We start from the raw sequence: 19438 nt of genomic DNA on the forward strand, positions 1-19438 counted from the left end.
ATTAATTGCTTCTTTGTAAGGGTAAATTTTCTTATCTTCAAAAAGTAATATAATCTCAAATAAGACTCAGTAAGTGTCCTTTGTAAATAATTTGTCATGTGTTAAAGCCTTTCAGTGCAGTCACCTTATTGCCCAATGTTATTAATATTTGGTTTTTCACCAATCTAATAATGATATGAAACTTGTCCTGGGTAGCATGGCAGAGGGTTTGGGGCCTCTTTGCAAAACTGAGACCAAGGATCCCAAAGACGGGTTAGGAGGTGGTAGGAAGGAGTGGGCCCTGGAGATCCTGAGCTCCTGGAATCGAGTGATGTAGTGGTCCTGTGTGCTGCATCTTGTTTTGTAGCCACATTGAAAATGTACAATGCCTGCTTCCTTTCTTCTAAGCCAGCCTCACTTCCTGGTCCTACCTATGCTGTTTGGCTTATTAGTTCTACTTGTGTTTATCCCTAATTATAGTTTCACTCCCCAACAACTCAGAGGTAGACTATTATTCCCACTTCACAGATGGGGATACCAAGGCATAGGGAATTATCCAGAGGCACAGAGCTGGATCACTATAGAGGTAAAATTTGAACCCAGGCAACCTGGCTCAGAGTTCATGCCTTACTATTTTTTTTTGTCAGGTGACGTCCCTGGGTGTTTTGGGGTTTTTTTTTCTTTTTTTTTAAATTTTTGACCAATCTGCAATTTTTATGTAGGGGTCAGATAGTGATCTAACTTTTTTTTCCTAAACGATTAACTGGTTTTTATAAACCCCTTTTAAAGGATCAAAGTATTTGTCGAACATCTTTGAATCAGAGTAAGCCTTCTACTGAGTCGTGTGTCAGCAGTTTGTCCTTTGGGGCTTTTCTGATAGCTGGTGCCAGGGTATCATCAGTGAGTTTTTACTTTAAATGGATTTGGGACAGGCATGATGAGAGTGTAGAAATGATGCATTCTAGGGCACTAAGCAGTTTCCTGCAGACCAATCAGTGCACTTGCTTATTTCTCTACATGCTTTCAGGGTTTTAAATGTCAACCTACTGTGGCATATACTCCTCCAGATATTCTTGTGTGCCTCTTTTCTGGAATATGCTGTGAAACTGAGACAGACTGCCTCATGAGAGAGATATTTCCTGTAGCTGGAGGTGTGGAGGGTCATTAGTGATGGGGCTGTGGCCCAAGTGGGTTGTTTCTCAACCTTCTTTTCCTAACCTCTTCCTTGCCATTAAATTTAATATCACAGATATATTGTGTATCTATTTATGTAGTGTATGTGTATCTGTGCTTTATACCTAAAAAGATTAAGTACAAAGCAGGGTTAAGAATGACTAGAAAGCTTTTTAACTTAAAAGTTAAATTAAAAATTAAAAAACCATTAACTGACAGGCATGTCAAATGCTGCAGCCACTTTGGAAAACAGTTTGGCAGTTTCTTAAGAAACTAAACCTGTAACTGCCGTACAACTCCAGCAGCTGCACTCCGGGCATTTCTCCCAGAGAAATGAGAACTTACATCCGCGCAAAAACCCGTGTGTGAATGTTCATGGCAGCTTCATTTGCAATAGCCCCGAACCGGAAAGAGCCAAAATGTCCTTTGGTAGGTGACTGGTTAAACAAACTGTGGTCCACCCTACCATGGAATCCTACTCAGCACTAAAAAGGAACAAACTGCTGATGCACACGACCTGGAGGAGCCTCAAAGGAACGGTGCCAATAAAAGCCAATCCCAAAAGGGTAAATACTGTATGATCCCATTTATACAACCTTCTTCAAGTGACAGAATGATAGAAATGGAGAACAGATTAGTGGTTGCCAGGGGTTAGGGGGTGGTGGGTGGCTGTGACTATAAATAAAGAGGTAGCAAGAGAAAGCCGTGCGTGATGGAAAGTTCTGTATCCTGATTGTGGTGGTGGTTACACGAATCCACACGTGTGATACGATTGTGTAGAATTACACACATAAACATGAGCACAGAAAGCTGATGAAATTTGGATAAGGTCGGTCCACCAACGTCCATGTCCTGGTTGTGGTAATCTACTACAGTTATGTGACATGTTCACTGGAGGAAACCGGAGAGAGGGCGCACGGGCACTCCCTGTGCTTTTTTTTTTTGGCTACTTCCTATGAATCTGCAATTATTTTAAAATAATTCATTGAGATCTATAGGAATATGAGGTGCCGAGTTCCCCTGAACTCTTAGTACAGCTTGCACTGAGTTTAATGATACCTTTTTTGGATTGTTCCTGAATGAGTTCAGGTAGATGGAAGGGGTTTTGCTGTGATTGGTTTGTTATTTTCTTTCTAAATGGAACCCGAGTCCAAGTGTGTCCTCTAATTACTGGAAGGAGAATCTCAAGGGACTTGCCTGGACTATGGGCCCTTGGAGGCTAAGGCTTAGGCCAGTGCTCTCAACTTTGGCTGCACATTGGTATCATCTGAGAGTTTAAAAAACAAAACATAACCTACATCTGTGTCCCGTCCCCAGCGATTCTGTTGTAATTGGTGAGGGGTATGGCCTGGGTATCTGAGTTTTGTTATATATTTTTTAAGGTTCCCACATGATTCCAATGTGCAGCTAAGGTTGAGAATCACTTTAGGTCCTTTCCAGCCCTTTTAATATACTTATCTAGGAAGTTATGAAATCTTAAGTTTTATTGGGACTGCCCTTATCATTTGTAAAGGCTTTCAGAGCACCATTACAGGTTTTTTAATGGCTGAAAAATTTCAGCAGGCAGCACTTGGATTATGAAATTAGCTTTCGTTAGAGTTGATGCATCCTACCTGCAGTTTCTGCTCTCAAAAACAAATACTAGCTCCTTTAGCATGCTAGTTCTTTTTTAGGCTAATATTCCTCTTTGTAAGCCATTTACTAAAAGTCTTGAAAGGTGATGCTCACCTCTCCCACACCATTTGTGGCTTAGGGATTGTTTTCCAGGGATTTTGGACTGAAAGCCTTTACTTGTCATCTTTGCTCGTTGGCATTCCCCACCCGTTCATCCTCCCCAAGTAGCTGCCCTTTGATGGGCGTGTGGGTAGTCAGGGGGCAGCTCTCAGAACAGTCCATCGTGTTCCAGGTGAAGATCAGTCAAGGGCCTCATCTGTAGTGTGAACTCATTGCTGCCCCTGCCCAGGGAGCCCTGTGATTTAGCTCTCTCCATTTCATAGTGTTTCTTTGGGTTTGTTAAAACTGACCATAGTATGCTAAACTGCACATGAAACCATGTTGCAGAACATGAATATCCTCTTTTGTAATGCCCTGCAGTGTCTCCGTGTGTCACATGTCACATTTTATAATTAACAGCTTGCTGGTGAAAAGGACCCCGCGAAGTGTTGGATATAGACCAGACTGTAAGTGAAATACTTTTTGTCAATCATTTAACCAGCTTTAACCCAACAAGTTTTATATGAAATGGTTTAGAGTCACTTTAGAGAATGTTTGCACGTATTAGATTTGAAAGTGATGTTTTCTGTATCTAAATGATGTGATTCTTTTTAGTTGTTGGATTTGAAATTCCAGACAAGTTTGTTGTAGGATATGCCCTTGACTATAATGAATACTTCAGGGATTTGAATGTAAGTAATGCTTCTTTTCCTCATTCTCATTTTTCAGAACCCATATAAAAATTTATAAAAGGGAAGAATTGTTTTCTCTTTCCAGCACCTCATAATTTGAACAGACTGATGGTTCCCATTAGTCACATAAAGCTGTAGTCAAGTACAGACGTCCTTAAAGCTGGAACTTGGCCAGGCTAGGGTAACACTTCTTGCTGGCTAAACAGTTGAACAGGTTTAATATACAGTAACTGTCCCATTATTATTTCAGATGATAGATGTGCTCATAAGTAAGCGAGAAATGAACTAGTTTAAGTCTTTTAATTCACTCTCCTTCAAATACCCACCACCTCCTCTGGAAGCAGGAGTGCCAAGAACGCGTTTGTGAACTCGGGTGAGGAAGATGAGGAAGGCCGTTTGTTTTGTAAAAACCCCTGCAGCAGAATACTGTTCATAGAAGACGTGCCAAGTACTGTTCTCGCCTTTCACTTCACAGTATACTTTTCTAATGTGAATCTCTGGATTTTTATTTTATAGCATGTTTGTGTCATTAGCGAAACTGGAAAAGCAAAATACAAAGCCTAAGATGAGAGTTCAAGTTGAGTTTGGAAACATCTGGAGTCCCATTGAAGTCACCAGGAAAATTATCAGATGTTCTAGTTCTGTGGCCAGCTGCTTAGTAGAGCTTATTGCATGTATCTTCTAAGAATTTTATCCGTTTTGTATTTTAGAAAGGTCAGTTGCTGCATTCCCGAACTCTTTATTTGCACTATGAGCCTATAGACTATCAGTTCCCTTTGGGTGGATTGTTGTTTGACTTGTGAATGAAAAATCTCTTAAACCACACCACTATTGAATGAAAATATTGAAATTGTATCTGTAAGAAACATTGAAAGAGGAGAATATATTAGTTTTCTAATTGGTATTTTAATTTTTATATATTCAGGAAAGAACAGAAGTGATTGAATATTGTTAGTTATACCACTGTGTGTTTAGAAAAGAAGCAGTCAGTTTCATATCAGTGACAGCATTTAGAGGTATCGTTATGTTGGATAAACCATATGTCCTGGAGTTATTTTAGTAGGTTTCAGTAGTATTAAGTGTATTTTCCCGCTTGTTCAGATTATTTCTGGCGAATCTTTGTCAACAGTTCCTTTTAAATACAGGTAAATAAGTTCTAAAAACCTACCACTTTTTGAAGTCTTCAATGTAAAAATCCTTAAAATAAAGGCTGTCTCTTTAAAAGAAACTATGCATACCTGTTATTTCTCTACAAATTAACCTAGTGTAGTTTTCTGTTGGTTACCTTTTCCTTGTCTGTTAAATTTTAGTAGCTAGTTTAATTGTAATCTTTACCAAGCACAGCAAATAATGATTATCTGGTAGAATGGGTTGGTGGAGCTAGTGAGATTCTTACCTACTTCAGAGACCTCAGATTTTAGACACGTGGTATATAGTTTATTACATTTTCCGATGCTAAAATAACATGGCTCTCTCTTGGAATTCTGTTAAATTGCTTCGATCGCAACCTCCCCTGCAGTTCAGCAGTTTTTCAGACATACACTGTTACCTTCTTTGGGTAGAGAATACTCTATCGACTAAAGAACAACAACAAAACCTTTTGTTTTCTGGGAGCAGGAAGAAAAGTTTTAAGCCAAAACTCGTCCTTGCTTCTCTGCTCCAGGTAAGGTATGAACTAGTAACCTTGCAGGCCATCCAGCTATATTTATGCCTTAAAAAGTTTGCTGTAATTCCCAGCAGCAGAACAGGGAACTTTAAATGATACTAAATAATAATTTGGTATAGTCCTAGAACTTCCTAGTTTACAAAAAGTTTTCACTTTTGTTATCTCATTTGATCTTCGTGACCTCTGAGGCCGAGGTGGGCGTTACCCCGTGTGCGTGTAGCGTCCTCAGCACGCCACCTCACTGGGCTCTCCCGGGCTGCCCTACTCACCACTGCGCCCTGCCTCCGACTGCGGACCCTCCTCACCCTCCTCTTTTCAGTTGCACTTGCCACCTTCTCTTAGGTCGAACCGTATGAAATTACCATTTTTGTAGGTCAAAATAGTTGGCAGTTGGCAATTTTGAGTGGTATAATCTAATAACATGCAGTATAATTTACATTTGTATTTGTTGCTCACTGTTTGTCTCTTCCTTTCATGTCCTCTAGAATGTACGCTCCATATAAGGAGGGCAAGAATTTCTTCATTTCATTGTAGTATAGAGGGAAGGGAGGAGGGGCATGATAAGGGGAGGAGATTAAGAGGTTCAAACTACTATGTATAAAATAAAGGAGGGCAGGAATTTCTATCTGTCTTGTTCACTGAGGTGTATACCTAGTGCCTCAAAGATAGTAGCAGCTCAGATGGTGGTTGTTGAATGAATGAATAGCTAAGAGTTCTGGGTTAGACTGTCCTGACCATTGCTTATTAGCTATGTGACATTGAGTTACTTAACTTCGGAACCTGTTTTCTCAACTGATTCATGGGGATAATGCTGTCTCCTTCACAGGCTTCCTGTAAGGATTCATTATATGGGAAAGTACGGGTGCAACACGACAGCGGCCTGGGGCTTAGCAAGTGCTCCATAAACATAAGTCGCTGCTGAGAAAAATGAATGTCTCGAGAAGATAGGTGCATGGCTAGTAAGTGTCAGGGATTAAACCAAGATCGGTCTGATTGTTGGTACAATATCATGAAGAAGCTGAACTGTTTCCCCTTCTGACTTGTGCAGACTCTTTAGTTTGTAGTTCTGTTTTAGCTGGTTGACAAACCCAGCAAGAAACCCAGGTAACAGCCAGGAAGGAAAGGCCTGCTGAAGCTCACACACTTTTAAGAATATTGTGCAGACAGACTTGACTTAACCTGCTTTTGGGGCATACAGTTCTAACAATTTTATTTCTTTGACCAATTTTCAACAGATCAGATATAGTCCGTTTATAAGGGAGGGGAGGGGAGGGGAGATACTGACAGGAATAGCAGTAATTTGTAGGATAGCAGTCTGTCAAGGTAGAGGAAAAGTCTTCAGAAGAAAAAAGCTGTAGCCTTCTGGGGCCGTGTAGTCATTGAGGATTGGCGCAAATGGTCATAAATGTCACACTCCAGTAATCCCTCAGGGCTGCTCTTTCATTACAACCCCTTACAATAGGGATGTTCATAAGGAAAGGAAAATGAAATTTCATTTGCTTGATTTTAGGAGCTAGGGCAACATGGACCCTGTTTGAGGAGTATTACCATCCAGGGGAATGTTGGTGCTTAAAGAAGAAGCAAACCTTAGCAACCTGGAAAATCCATGTGTCAAACCCTTCATATGTTCCCATTTTGTGAATGCTTAGAATATTGTATGTATTATACCTGTAAATATAGTTAGGTCCCCATTTTAATTCCATGTATAAAAGATTTGTAGATAACCTGGGCTACTGCCTTAATTCTTTAGCTTGGAAAGTTAATCAATTAATGTCCTTCCCTGCCTTTGAGATCCTAGAAATACACTGAGCATCCGCTCTGTGCTAGGTGCTGGGGAAGATGGGCAAGGTTCCTGGTTTCGTGAAGATTTCATTCTAGTTGGAGAAAGGGACAGTAAACAAAATAATTTCCAATAGTGGCAGGTTGTAAAGGACCTAAAACAGCAATGTGCCGGGGACTGGGGGATGAGGGGTGGGTGCCATATGTTAGATAACGCGGCCAGGGAAGGTCATGGTTGAGCTGCGATTGAATGGGAGAGAAACCAGCCACATGAAGCATTGGAGTAGAAAGTTCTCATGGTAGGAACAGCAAATGCAAAAGGCACTGAGATGGTGACAAGCCATCTGAGGTGTTGGAGGGAGAGAAGGAAGGCCAGAATGTCTGCGAGCAAGGAGAGGGGCAGGCCCTGAGACTGGAGAGGAAGGCCAGGACCAGACCATGGACCACCTACCTGGTAGGCGGTGACCAGGAGGGTGGATTTTCTGCATTCCACAGACGGAAGGCACTTCAGCGTTTTTAAGTAGATAGTGATAAGGTTTTATTTGCGTTTTTAAAGGCACAAGAACCTCTAAGAGCTGTTCTGAAAGTGGGTACAGAGGATTTAGGAATAAAACTGGCAAAGCCAGTATAATACCTACTATTTAATAGGTTTAATATGTGTCAGATGCTGTGCTACAGTGCTTTATATACATTATTTTTATCTATTGTAAGCACATTTCACAGAGGAGACAGTCTCAGGTTCAGTTGCCAAATTCGTGGAGGGAAGGCTGCCGTGGACAAATGGGTCATCATTTCTTCCCTGGATTATGGCCATAGCAGCTTCCATTCTTGTCCCCCTTCCCCCTGACCGACACACATCCAGTCTCTCAACGCAGCAGCCTAAGTGATCCTAATTAAAATATTAGGTTGAGTCACTCTTGGGCTCAAATCCTTCTTGTGGCTCCCAGTTTCCGAGTAAAAGCCAAACTCCTACAAGGGTGGATAATCTACTCTTCCCCACCTCGCTGCTCCAAGCACCCTGGCTGCATCACAAGCATCCTTCGCCAGAGTGCTCGGACGCCGCTGCGCCCTACTTCCGTGCTCGCCCCTCTCGGTCAGCCCCTGCACTGCAGTTTGGGTCATCTTTTTTTCATTCTTGTGTGTGTGTTTTGTTTTTATTTTCTTTCTCTGCATGATGATCTTTAAAAAAATATAAATCAGATTACAGTTGACCCTTGAATAACATGATGTTGACCTGCGCGGGCCACTTATACACAGATGTATTGAATATTACAATAAATACCCACGGCGCTACATGCTCTGCCGTGGGTTGAATCTGCGCACTTGGAACTAACAAGTTCTACGCAGATTTTTGACTACTCCCCTGACCCCCGTGTTGTTCAAGGGTCAAGTGTATATCACTTGCCTCCGTAACACTTGAAAACTCAAGCTGTCCTCAGGCCTGCAAGCCCATGTGTAAACTAGCCTCTGCCCGCTGGTCTAACTTCATTTATCCTCTGCCTCCTGTCTCAGTTCACTTCACACGTGGTGTTCCTTCTGCCTATCACTCGGTTCCCCCAGATCAGCCGGTCTGGCTCACGTATCACCTTGGTGAACACTTCCCTGGTCTCCCTAATAGCCTCAAAGTCACTCTCCATTACATTACCTCTGTTTTAGTTTCCTTGTGGTCCTTAGCTCTGTCAAGTGGTCAGGCAGTCCCTAAATGGCAACTACTGCCACAGCTGCTAGGTTGGACTCGCAACTCTGCCATCGATTCAGGTGCAGAGGAAACAAAGCCCAAGGCTGATGCAGAGAGTTTATTACTTAGCAGCGTAGGCAAGATCAGCATTTTGTCCACTTGTTGCATCCCCAGTCCCACAGGATGATACCAAAACAGGGAGGACAGACGACACAAGTGGTGGATTGCCCTGTCTTGGAGGAGTCGGCTCCGTACTCCAACTGACTGTATAGCCCGCAGTTGTACCCTCAGTGGGGCGGCAAGGTTGGAAGCCCCACGCCTTTTGAAAACCAAGGAGGCGGACCAGAAACTGCCTCATGGCAGCCCCCACAAGATCGGAAGGTGGGTGACCAGTGGCCTCCCGACGGCTCCTCACGTGGCTGTTTACCATGTTCCTGGGAGGGTCACAGGGCGTTCGTCTGAGACTTGGGTCAGACTGCAGTTGACCTTGTCCTCGTGGCCTATGTGGGGACGTCCATGGCAGAGCTGTTCCCTGACAAGCACCTTTATTTCTCTACTTATCAGCTGTCTCCCCCTGGTAGACCATCAGCTTCCATGAGGGCAGGACTGGGACAGTCTTGTTCACTGCTATATCCCAGACACCTACAAGAATGCCTGGCAAATTACAGTGCTCGATAAGTATTTGTTGAATAAATGATAGAACGTTAAAAAGCAAATAAAATATTTAAAAATTATATCTGAATTACCTAGAATGGGAAGCAAGACTTATTCTCAGGTTGAGCAAAACAAACAAACAAAAAACCCCAAAACCCTATTTATTATTAATCATTAATTGAATTACCACCATACGCAATGGAACCATAGTAAGCACTTCGGAATCCTTATGATAACCCCTGTGAGGCGGAGTGGGTTGTTTTAATCATCCCAATTTTACATATGAAGAAATGCAAGCCCGGAGAGGTTGCATAATTTGCCCAGGATCACACAACAAGAAGTGGCAGATGAGGAATTCGAACCCAGGCAATCTTATTCCAGAACCTGGCTCTTAGTTCTTTGGCACTTAACCTTGGCACCCACCTCTTATGTGGAAACTAATACACCGAGAGCATAGAGGAAAATATTAAGCTCATTGAAGGTAATAATTCCAAATGACTTGTACATTATAGAGCGTTTTTGAGATCATAACTGATCTTTAAGAATGTAAACTGACTTCCTCTGGCACTGGGAAGCATTTTCAAAGATGATTACAAGATGCAAGAGGGAAGAGATATGGCAACATATGTATATGTGTAACTGATTCACTTTGTTGTAAAGCAGAAGCTAGCACACCATTGTAAAGCAATTATACTTCAATAAAGATGTTTAAAAAAAAAAAAAAAAAAAAAAAAAAAGATGATTACAGAGTTCCTCTAAGGTGATCTTCAAGTTTTTCTGCTGGCTTATTTTATGATCCTGCGGGCAGCTTCAGACAAAATAACTTTCTGGCATGAAGGGTTGTGTGTGCCCTTTGCCATTTTGAAATGTGAGTTTTATAGATACTTCACTTGAAAGAGTAATGATTTTTTAATTGTTTTTTCATTATTATTTGTAACTTCAAGCATTACCGATAAAAACTGCCAAATTAAGTTTCAAGTTTTCTCTTTATACAGCATGAGTGTACTTCATAACGAGCTTCCCCATTATGATTCATGACTGAAGTGACTTTCAAACTTGGTAGCTTTTCAGTAGAACTTCTTTTCCTAACATTTTTTTTTCTTTCATTATGACAGTATTTGAGAGCTTTGAACAGGTTCATTTATATTGCACATGTTCCCCCCAGAACATTTGCCATGCATCTTCCCATTAGCCCCACCCCTTTTCAAGCACTTTCCTATTTCCTGGCACCATAGGACATTACAGGTTCACCTTGGGTTTTCCCTGCCCCGGTCTGGAATCAGCCATTACTTCAAGGAGCCCTGATTCCTTTATTGGACAATGGTGTTAGAAACAAAGATCTGAGTGCCAGGTGTGCTTATGACTGTTGGGGTGTCCTTGCTTCTAGGTCCTCCCAGTGGACAGAGCTAGGAAATATAAGCATGCATACTAACCCACGTACACACACATCTATATCTACTTCTGTATCTGGGCTAGAATGAATCCTGTGGTATGGATGAGAGTGGAGACATCGGTATGTTTATTTCCATAAGGCTATTGTCTCCATTCTCATCCCCACCACAGGAATCACCCTAGCCTTCCCATTTTCCTTATTTGTAAACTTTTTTTGACAGTGAGAATGTGGCTTGATTCACTAGTTTGTTCGACCCTAGTATCATAAAGTAGTTACATAGATCTGTAATAGATTTATTAACTAGAGTCCAGTATTTGTGGACAGATCTTTGTCGTAAGCCTTACAGTATCCAATCAAAATGCTGCTTTCCAAAATGACTTTGTGTTATTCACCTGTAAAGCAATTTGATTCATTTGTTAGTGTTTATATTTCGTGTAGGCCACTGGCTCCCATATCCTAGTTATAATTACTTATTATGGCGAAACATAATGAGAGTCAGAGCTATACAAAAAAGTCTGCTCAGAGAGAGATTGTTCCCTCCTCGTTCCTGCTGTCCTGTCCCCGTTACCCCTACTTTCCACTGCTTTTCCCTCCCACCCTGTGAGGGTCATCCTCCTTGTTGTTAATGGCAGTTACATGTTTACCGAGCGCTTACTACATGTAGGCACTTTGCACGCATTGCTTCATTCCTGTTCACAACAACCCCCTGAGGTAGCAGGTACTCTTATTCCCCCCATTTTCTTAGATGAGGGAGCTGAGCCCCCAGAGAGTGGAAGGAACTTGTCCAAGGTGACATATCTGGAACATAATCAGTACTGAAAGAGGGATCTGTCTGACACCAGGGCTGGGGTTCAAACCACCCCTTTCTTTCTTTCTTTCTTTTTTAAAATTTTTATTTCTTTCTTTTTGGCCATGCCACACGGCTTGTGGGATCTTATCTCCCTGACCAGGGATCGAACCTGCACCCCCTGCATTGGAAGCATGGAGTCTTAACCACTGGACCACCAGGGAGGTCTCCAAACCACCCGTTTCTTAAAATTGTCTGGTCCCTCCTCAGTGTGGGTCTTCCTGAAGCTCAGCACTTCCAAAGTCACCTTTCTGAAGACATTCCGTTAATGATTGCAACCCTTGCTCTAGTTGGTCAGGTGTGGTTAAACAAGGTCCACAAGGGGTCACCTGGCCTTTGGTTGGAACTTAGGGGAAGATGCTGCCTTCAGTTGAATCTGCCCTCCCCTTTTTCAAAATGTGTTTACATATGTTACTTGTGAATTTGGAGACGACATAATTTCTTTAAAAGGTCACTAAGCCTTCATAGAGAACAACTGTCTGGGGTCACATAGGTTAAAGGAGCAACCACATTCGGCATTGTTGCTGTTCAACTCACTACAGTAAGTCCCCTACATACGAATAAGTTCTGTTCCGAGAGCGTGTTCGTAAGTCCAATTTGTTCATAAGTCCAACAGAGTTAGCCTAGGTACCCAACTAACACCATCGGCTATATGGTACTGTACTGTAATAGGTTTATAATGCTTTTCATACAAATAATACATAAAAAACAAACAAAAAATTTAAAAAACATTTTAAATCTTACAGTACCTTGAAAAGTACAGTAGTTCAGTACAACAGCTGGCACCTCTTGGCAGTACCAGCTACATCACCGCTGCTTTTATGCTTGCTTCCAGACATCCTGGGCTTGAAATAAAGACACTGTACTACTGTACTCTATACAGTACTGTACAGTAAAGTACACAAAAGCACAACCACTTGTAGGGGATGCACGCACGTGACAGTGTACACCAGACACGTGAAATAACTTACGTGATTGGACACGCGAATGCATGTCCGCATCTTTGAGAGTTTGCAGCTTGAAGGTTCGTATGTAGGGGACTTAGTGTAGATTATTATGGGGCCTTCCTGTGTCTCAGGCTCTGTGCTAGGTGCTTTGGGGATAGAGATGAATGCAAATTGTCCCCGCCCTTGAGGGGCTTAAAGTCTAGTAGGGGAGAGGGATCAAGTGTACAAGCAATTCGAATGCAAGGCAAGTCTTCATTCAGTGCTAGAAGAGGGGGCACACCTGATGCGAGGAAATTCAAAGAAGAAACTCAGAATGGGGAGGGGGAGGCAGGAGGGCATTCTGGGGGAAGCTTCAGGGAGAAGCGATATTTGAAATGGGACTTGGGAGAATGGGAAAGGTTTGGACAGGTAGATATAGAGGAAAGAAGGCTGGGGGAAAAGGTTTCAGCCAAAGGTCTACTTGGGCAGAGGCATAGGGAAAAAAATTGCAAGGGAGTGTGGGAAATGGTGAGTAGTCTATTTTGGTTGCAGCAGAGAGGAAGCCAGATTGGAGTCATCTTAATGGCTTTTGTATCAGTTAGCATGTTCTAGGCTTCCAGTCATATTGCCTAGATCAAACTCGCTTAAACAATAAAGTTTATTGGCTACGTAACTGGGAAGTCCAGAGGTAGCTCAGGCCTGACCAGTTTGATCCACTGCTCCACTAGGATGCCAAGAACCCATGGGGTTTCCATTGGTCTACTCTGCTGTCCGTAGTGCCAGCTTCATCCTAAGTCCGGGCCTTCTTGTGGTCAGGAGAGGGGCTGCCAACAGTCATCTGAGTGCAGGCTTCCTCAAGAAAGGCTTTCTGTGCAACTCTCTTAAAAGTGGTGAAAAATCTCTCAAGTCTCACTAGCCAGAATGGGCTCAAATGTCCCATTTCTTAACCAGTAACTGGAAATTGGGGGTGGGATTGCCTTTTGCCCAATCAAGCCCACTTTTAGAGCTAAGATTACAGTTCATTTCCCTTGGAATATGTTGAACAAGATCAAGATTCAATGAAACAGGAAGAAGTCTGAAATTGGTGCTGGGGAGGCAACCAAAACCTCTGTGGTCTCAAGTGCCAAGAAAGTGGAGTATTGTGCTTGTTAAGTGAAAAATTGGAGAACGTGGAAAAGTTTCTAGGTTTGATAAGCCAAAAATATTCCTGTGTTTCATTCAGTCTAAGATGCTATCAGTTGTTTGTCTACAGGATAAACAACCTGGTTTCTTTAACAAATACGTTGCAAAGAAAAAAGACATGAAGGAGAAATCTATAGATAAAGAGACTTAAAGAAATATTAATCAGGGAGACTTCCCTGGTGGCGCAGTGGTTAAGAATCCGCCTGCCAACGCAGGGGACACGGGTTCGATCCTTGGTCCGGGAAGATCCCACATGCCGCGGAGCAACTAAGCCCGTGTGCCACAACTACGGAGCCCGCACACCACAACTAGAGAGCCTAGAGCCCGTGCTCCACAACAAGAGAAGCCACTGCAGTGAGAAGCCCACGCACTGCAACGAAGAGTAGCCCCCGCTCGCCACAACTAGAGAAAGCCTGCGCACAGCAACGAAGACCCAATGCAGCCAAAAGTAAATAAATTAAATAAATAAATTTATAAAAAAAAAAAAAAAGAAATATCAACCAGGGAATTCCCTGGTGGTCAAGTGGTTAGGACTCGGTGCTTTCACTGCCAAGGGCTCGGGTTCAATCCCTGGTCGGGGAACTAAGATCCCACAAGCCGTGCAGCGCAGCCAAGAAAAAAGAAAAAGACTGTTAAAAAAATATATATATATATCAATCAATAGTGATGTATGGACCTTATTTGGATCCCAATTCAAGTAAACAAACTTTAAAATACACACACATTTATGATACTTATGAGACAATTGGAAATTTGAACAGATTTGAATATACATTGATATCAAGGAATTGTTGTGGTTTTTAAAATATGGAATAATATATTGTGGTTATGTGTTTAAAAAAGAGTCCTGTCTTTTAGAAATACATATTCAATTATTCAGGGATGGAAATGGCTTGATTGGAGTCGGGGGAAATAGGTGGGGTATGGCAGCAAGATTGGCCATGAGCGCATAATCACTGAAGCTGGGTGATCGGTCTGTGTGGAGTTCATGATCCTACCGTACCTTTTTATACGTTTGAAATTTTCCATAATAAAAGGGAGATTGGGATTGACATATATACACTAACATGTATAAAATAGATAACTAATAAGAACCTGCTGTATAAAAAATAAATAAATAAAATAAATCAAGGCAAAAAAAAAAGAAAGGAGGTAAAACAAGATATCAGGATAAGCCTAATTGAGAAGGTGACATTTGCTGTGGAATGCTCCACATGTACAGGGCCCCTGCCACCATCTGGCATTAAAAATACTAAAAACATACTGTTTAGGGGCTGTTGTGATAAAATAAAGATGGCCAAAAATTCTTTTCTAGTCCTCCCATTAAGAGGCAGAGAAAATTCCCCTCCCCTTGAATCTGGGCTGGCCTTGGAGACTTGCTTGAGCAGTAGACTACAGCAGAAGTGACATTCCAGACTTCTACACAAAGTCATAAGAAGTCTTTTTTTTTTTAACACCTTTATTGGAGTATAATTGCTTTACAATGGTGTGTTAGTTTCTGCTTTATAACAAAGTGAATCAGTTATACATATACATATGTTCTCATATCTCTTCCCTCTTGCATGTCCCTCCCTCCCACCCTCCCTATCCCAGCCCTCTAGGTGATCACAAAGCACCGTGCTGATCTCCCTGTGCTATGCGGCTGCTTCCCACTAGCTATCTATTTTACGTTTGGTAGTCTATATATGTCCATGCCACTCTCTCACTTTGTCACAGCTTACCCTTCCCCCTCCCCATATCCTCAAGTCCATTCTCTAGTAGGTCTGTGTCTTTATTCCCGTCTTACCACTAGGTTCTTCAGAACCATTTTTTTCCCCCTTAGATTCCATATATATGTGTTAGCATACTGTATTTGTTTTTCTCTTTCTGACTTACATAAGAAGTCTTATAGCTTTGTTTGGCTTGCTTGGAACACTGAAAGTCCTGAGCTACCCTAGGAGAAGTCTGACTACCCAGAGTCAGTCATTCAGGAGGCTAGGCTCCAGTAAACAGTCCCAGCTGAACCCAGCCTTTTACCCATCCATCCCCACCAAGCCTCCAAACTTATGCAGAGCCCATGTGGACCTTCCAGCCCAGCCCATCCGCTCTGTGAAATAAAGAATCTCCTAGCTGAACCCTGCCTGAATTCCTGACCCATAGAATCATGAGATACAATTAAATGCTTGCTGCTTTAAGTCACTGAATTCTGAGATAGTTTTTCAGGCAGCAAGAGGTGGCCAGAATAGAGCTGTATACATATGTGACAAGCTATTTAAGCAGGGAATAATAAATACAAAAGTCAGGATAGTGTTTCTTGGGGGTGGCGGGGGGGGGGGAGACGCAGGTAGGAAGAGGCAGGGGGATGGGGGGATGACATGGGGATGGACACAGGTGGATTCAAAGGTATCCACAGGGCCTAGTTCTGAGATTGGGTATTGTAGTGGGTTCTCAAGTGTGCATTTTAATTTTATATGCACATTACACACATAATATTGTAGGTACTGAATATTACATGATAAAAGAATTTTATAAAAGGTCTCAAGCAAGAATGGGAAAATACTAAAATTTATTAAAACTGAGTGGTGGGTACATGGGCAGCTGCATTATGATTCTCTATACTTTACATTTGAAATCTCTTATGATAATAATATTTTGAACTTAAATAATAGGATTTCTACAAGGACAAAAAACACATAATATGTATATACATAAGTGTAGAGAAAGATGCATGAAAAGATGAGTTCCCCAAGTTTTGATGATTATTATCTCAGGGAAGTTCTTGCACTTTTTTTTTATCGTGGTGATATATACACAACCTAAAATGTACCATGTTAACCATTTTTAAGTGTAGAATTCAGTGGCATGAAGCACATTCACATTGTTGTGCAACCATTAACATCCATCTCCAGAACTTTTTCATCTTCCAGAACTGAAACTCTGTACCTATTAAACAATAATTCCCCAGTCTCTCCTCCCCCCAGCCCCTGGCAGCCAGCATTTTACTTTCTGTCTCTATGAATTTGACTCCTCTAGATAGTTCATATAAGTGGAATCATACAGTATTTGTCCTTTTGTGATTGGCTTATTTCTGTTAGCATAATGTCTGCAAGGTTCATCCATGTAGCATGTGTCAGAATTTCCTTTTTAAGGCTGAATAATATTCCATTGCATGTATATATAACCTTTTGTTTATCCATTTATCCACTGATGGACATTTGGTGTCATGGACTGAATTGTGTCCCCCCGAAATTCATAACCCCTAATGTGACTGTATTTGAGATAGGACTTGGAAGAGGTAATGAAGTTAATGAAGTCATAAGGATGGGGCCCTAGTCCAAGATACCAAGAATGCAAAAAGGCTATGTGAGGACACAGCAAGAAGGCAGCCATCTATAAGCCAAGGAGAGAGGTCTCAGGAGAAACCAACCCTGTTGGCAGCTTGATCTTAGACTTCCAGCCTCCAAAACTGAGAAAATTAATTTCTGTTATTTAGGTTACCCAGTCTGTAGTATTTTGTTATGGCAGCCCTAGCAAATTAGTACACTTGGGTTTGCTTTTACCTTTTGGCTATTGTGAATAAGGCTGCTATGAACATGGGTATACAAATATCTGTTTGTGTTTGCTTTCAATTCTTTTGGGTATATATTCAGAAGTGGAATTGCTGTTTACTAGATATTCTGTTAACTTTTTTGAAGAATTGCCATACTGCTTTACACAGTGACTCCACCATTTTACATTCCCACCAACAATGCACAAGGGTTCCAATCTTTCCACATCCTCGCCAACACTTATTATTGTCTGTTTTCTTGATAATGGCCATCCTCATGGGTATGAAGTAGCATCGCATTGTGGTTTTCATTTGCATTTCCCTAATGATTAGTGATGTTGAGCATCTTTTCATCTGCTTATTAGCTATTTGTATATCTTCGTTGGAGAAATGTCTATTCAAGTCCTTTGCCCATTTTTAAATCAGGTTGTTTGTTTGGTTTTTGAACTTTTATGTATATATCTAAATGTATATAATCAGGAAAAATGAAACTATTTTTATTGTAGCTAAAATAGAGGAAGAAGAAAATAATTTTTAAATGAAGCTAATGCTCTGACTTTTTTCCTCTTTTCAGTTATTTTTCAATCATTCTGATTACATCAAGAAGAAAACCTCAATCTGTGCTCCTATAGTTTTTAATGCTGATTTTTTAAAATGTGGAAATTGGGGGGGTGGGGTGGGAGGAATTGGGAGACTGGGATTGACACATATACACTATTGATACTATGTATAAAATAGATAACTAATGAGAACATACCGTATAGCAGTGGTCCCCAACCTTTTTGGCACCAGGGACCGGTTTTGTGGAAGACAATTTTTCCATGAACTGGGGCGGGGGGGGGTGGGGGTGGGGGAAGGGTGGGCGGGGGGAATGGTTTCAGGCTGATTCAAGAACATTACATTTTTTTAACATCTTCATTGGAGTATAATTGCTTTACAATGTTGTGTTAGTTTCTGCTGTACAGCAAAGTGAATCAGCTATACGTATACATATATCCCCGTATCCCCTCCCTCTTGCGTCTGCCTCCCACCCTCCCTATCCCACCCCTCTAGGTGGTCACAAAGCACTGAGCTGATCTCCCTGCAAGCACATTACATTTATTGTGCACTTTATTTCTATTATTATTACATTGCAATATATAATGAAATAATTATACAACTCACCATAATGCTGACGGGAGGTGGAGCTCAGGTGGTAATGCGAGCGATGGGAAGCAGCTGCAAATACAGATGAAGCTTTGCTCGCTCCCCCCACCCCCACCTCCGCCGCCGCCCACCTCTTGCTGTGCGGCCTGTTTTCTAACAGGACACGTTCCTGCCAGTCCTCGGCCCCAGGGTTAGGGACCCCTGCTATATAGCACAGGGAACTCTACTTAATGCACTGTGTGACGTAAATGGGAAGGAAATCCAAAAAGAGGGGATATATGTATACGTATAACTGATTCACTTTGCTGTACAGCAGAAACTAACACAACATTGTAAAGCAACTATACACCAATAAAAATTCATTTAAAAGAATGTGGAAATTAGGGAAAACTAGGACGTATCCAAACACAGTCATAAGTGCATAGTATTTTTTTATCCTAATGATCATGACATTTTTTTTTTGGCTTAGCTTCTTCTCCTTCTCCTTCTTCTTCTTCTTTTAAAATCTGCTGTGACTTGTTTTATGGTTTCAGTTTCCTACCACAATTGTGACGCTTGGCGTTTTCCCTTTGAACAAAATATGCATCACTGTTTTACAATCAAGCTTGAAAATTCTGGTATTGGGAGTTCTTCTGCTTTCTATTGGCTGTCATTTCTACTGGTTCTTGCTCATAGTGTCTTAAATCTTTATGTGTTTGATTATGTGTTGGGCATTAGATTTCAAATTAAAGATATAATTTGAAGCCTAGGATATTGTTATATTCCTTTAAAGAAGATTTCTTTTCCCCAGGTGCCTGGGACTGCTAGCTATCTGGAATACACTTAATCCAATTTCAAGGTGTGTGGTTTGTGGGGACGGGTTACTCGGATGAATGGAAGGCAGGCTGCAATGCGTGTGAGAGCTGGTTTATTTCCATCCTTACTCCTAGGCTACAGCTTTTCAGGATACCAGCTCATTTCTCCTGCTCTTCAACAGACTGAGGGGCTTATCAACAAGGGACATGCATCGCTCACAGTCTGGGGGCTGAGAAGTGCAGGATCATGGTGCCCGCCTCTCGATTCGTAAATTGGCCTCTTTTCACTA

General features: G+C 41.7%; 1 protein-coding gene across 1 annotated transcript in view; it reads left to right on the forward strand.

Annotated features, from left to right (window-relative positions):
• Window positions 1–4763, forward strand: part of HPRT1 (hypoxanthine phosphoribosyltransferase 1) — a 32651-nt gene extending 27888 nt beyond the window's left edge. The window contains exons 7-9 of the mRNA XM_061179427.1: window positions 3286–3332; window positions 3481–3557; window positions 4074–4763. Coding sequence (XP_061035410.1) covers window positions 3286–3332; window positions 3481–3557; window positions 4074–4121 — 172 coding nt within the window. The 3' untranslated portion in view covers window positions 4122–4763. The remainder of the gene's footprint in view (window positions 1–3285; window positions 3333–3480; window positions 3558–4073) is intronic.
• Window positions 4764–19438: the final 14675 nt, after the last annotated feature.

Source organism: Eubalaena glacialis, chromosome X (assembly GCF_028564815.1).
Source record: "Eubalaena glacialis isolate mEubGla1 chromosome X, mEubGla1.1.hap2.+ XY, whole genome shotgun sequence".
In the NCBI taxonomy this organism is placed as follows: domain Eukaryota; kingdom Metazoa; phylum Chordata; class Mammalia; order Artiodactyla; family Balaenidae; genus Eubalaena; species Eubalaena glacialis.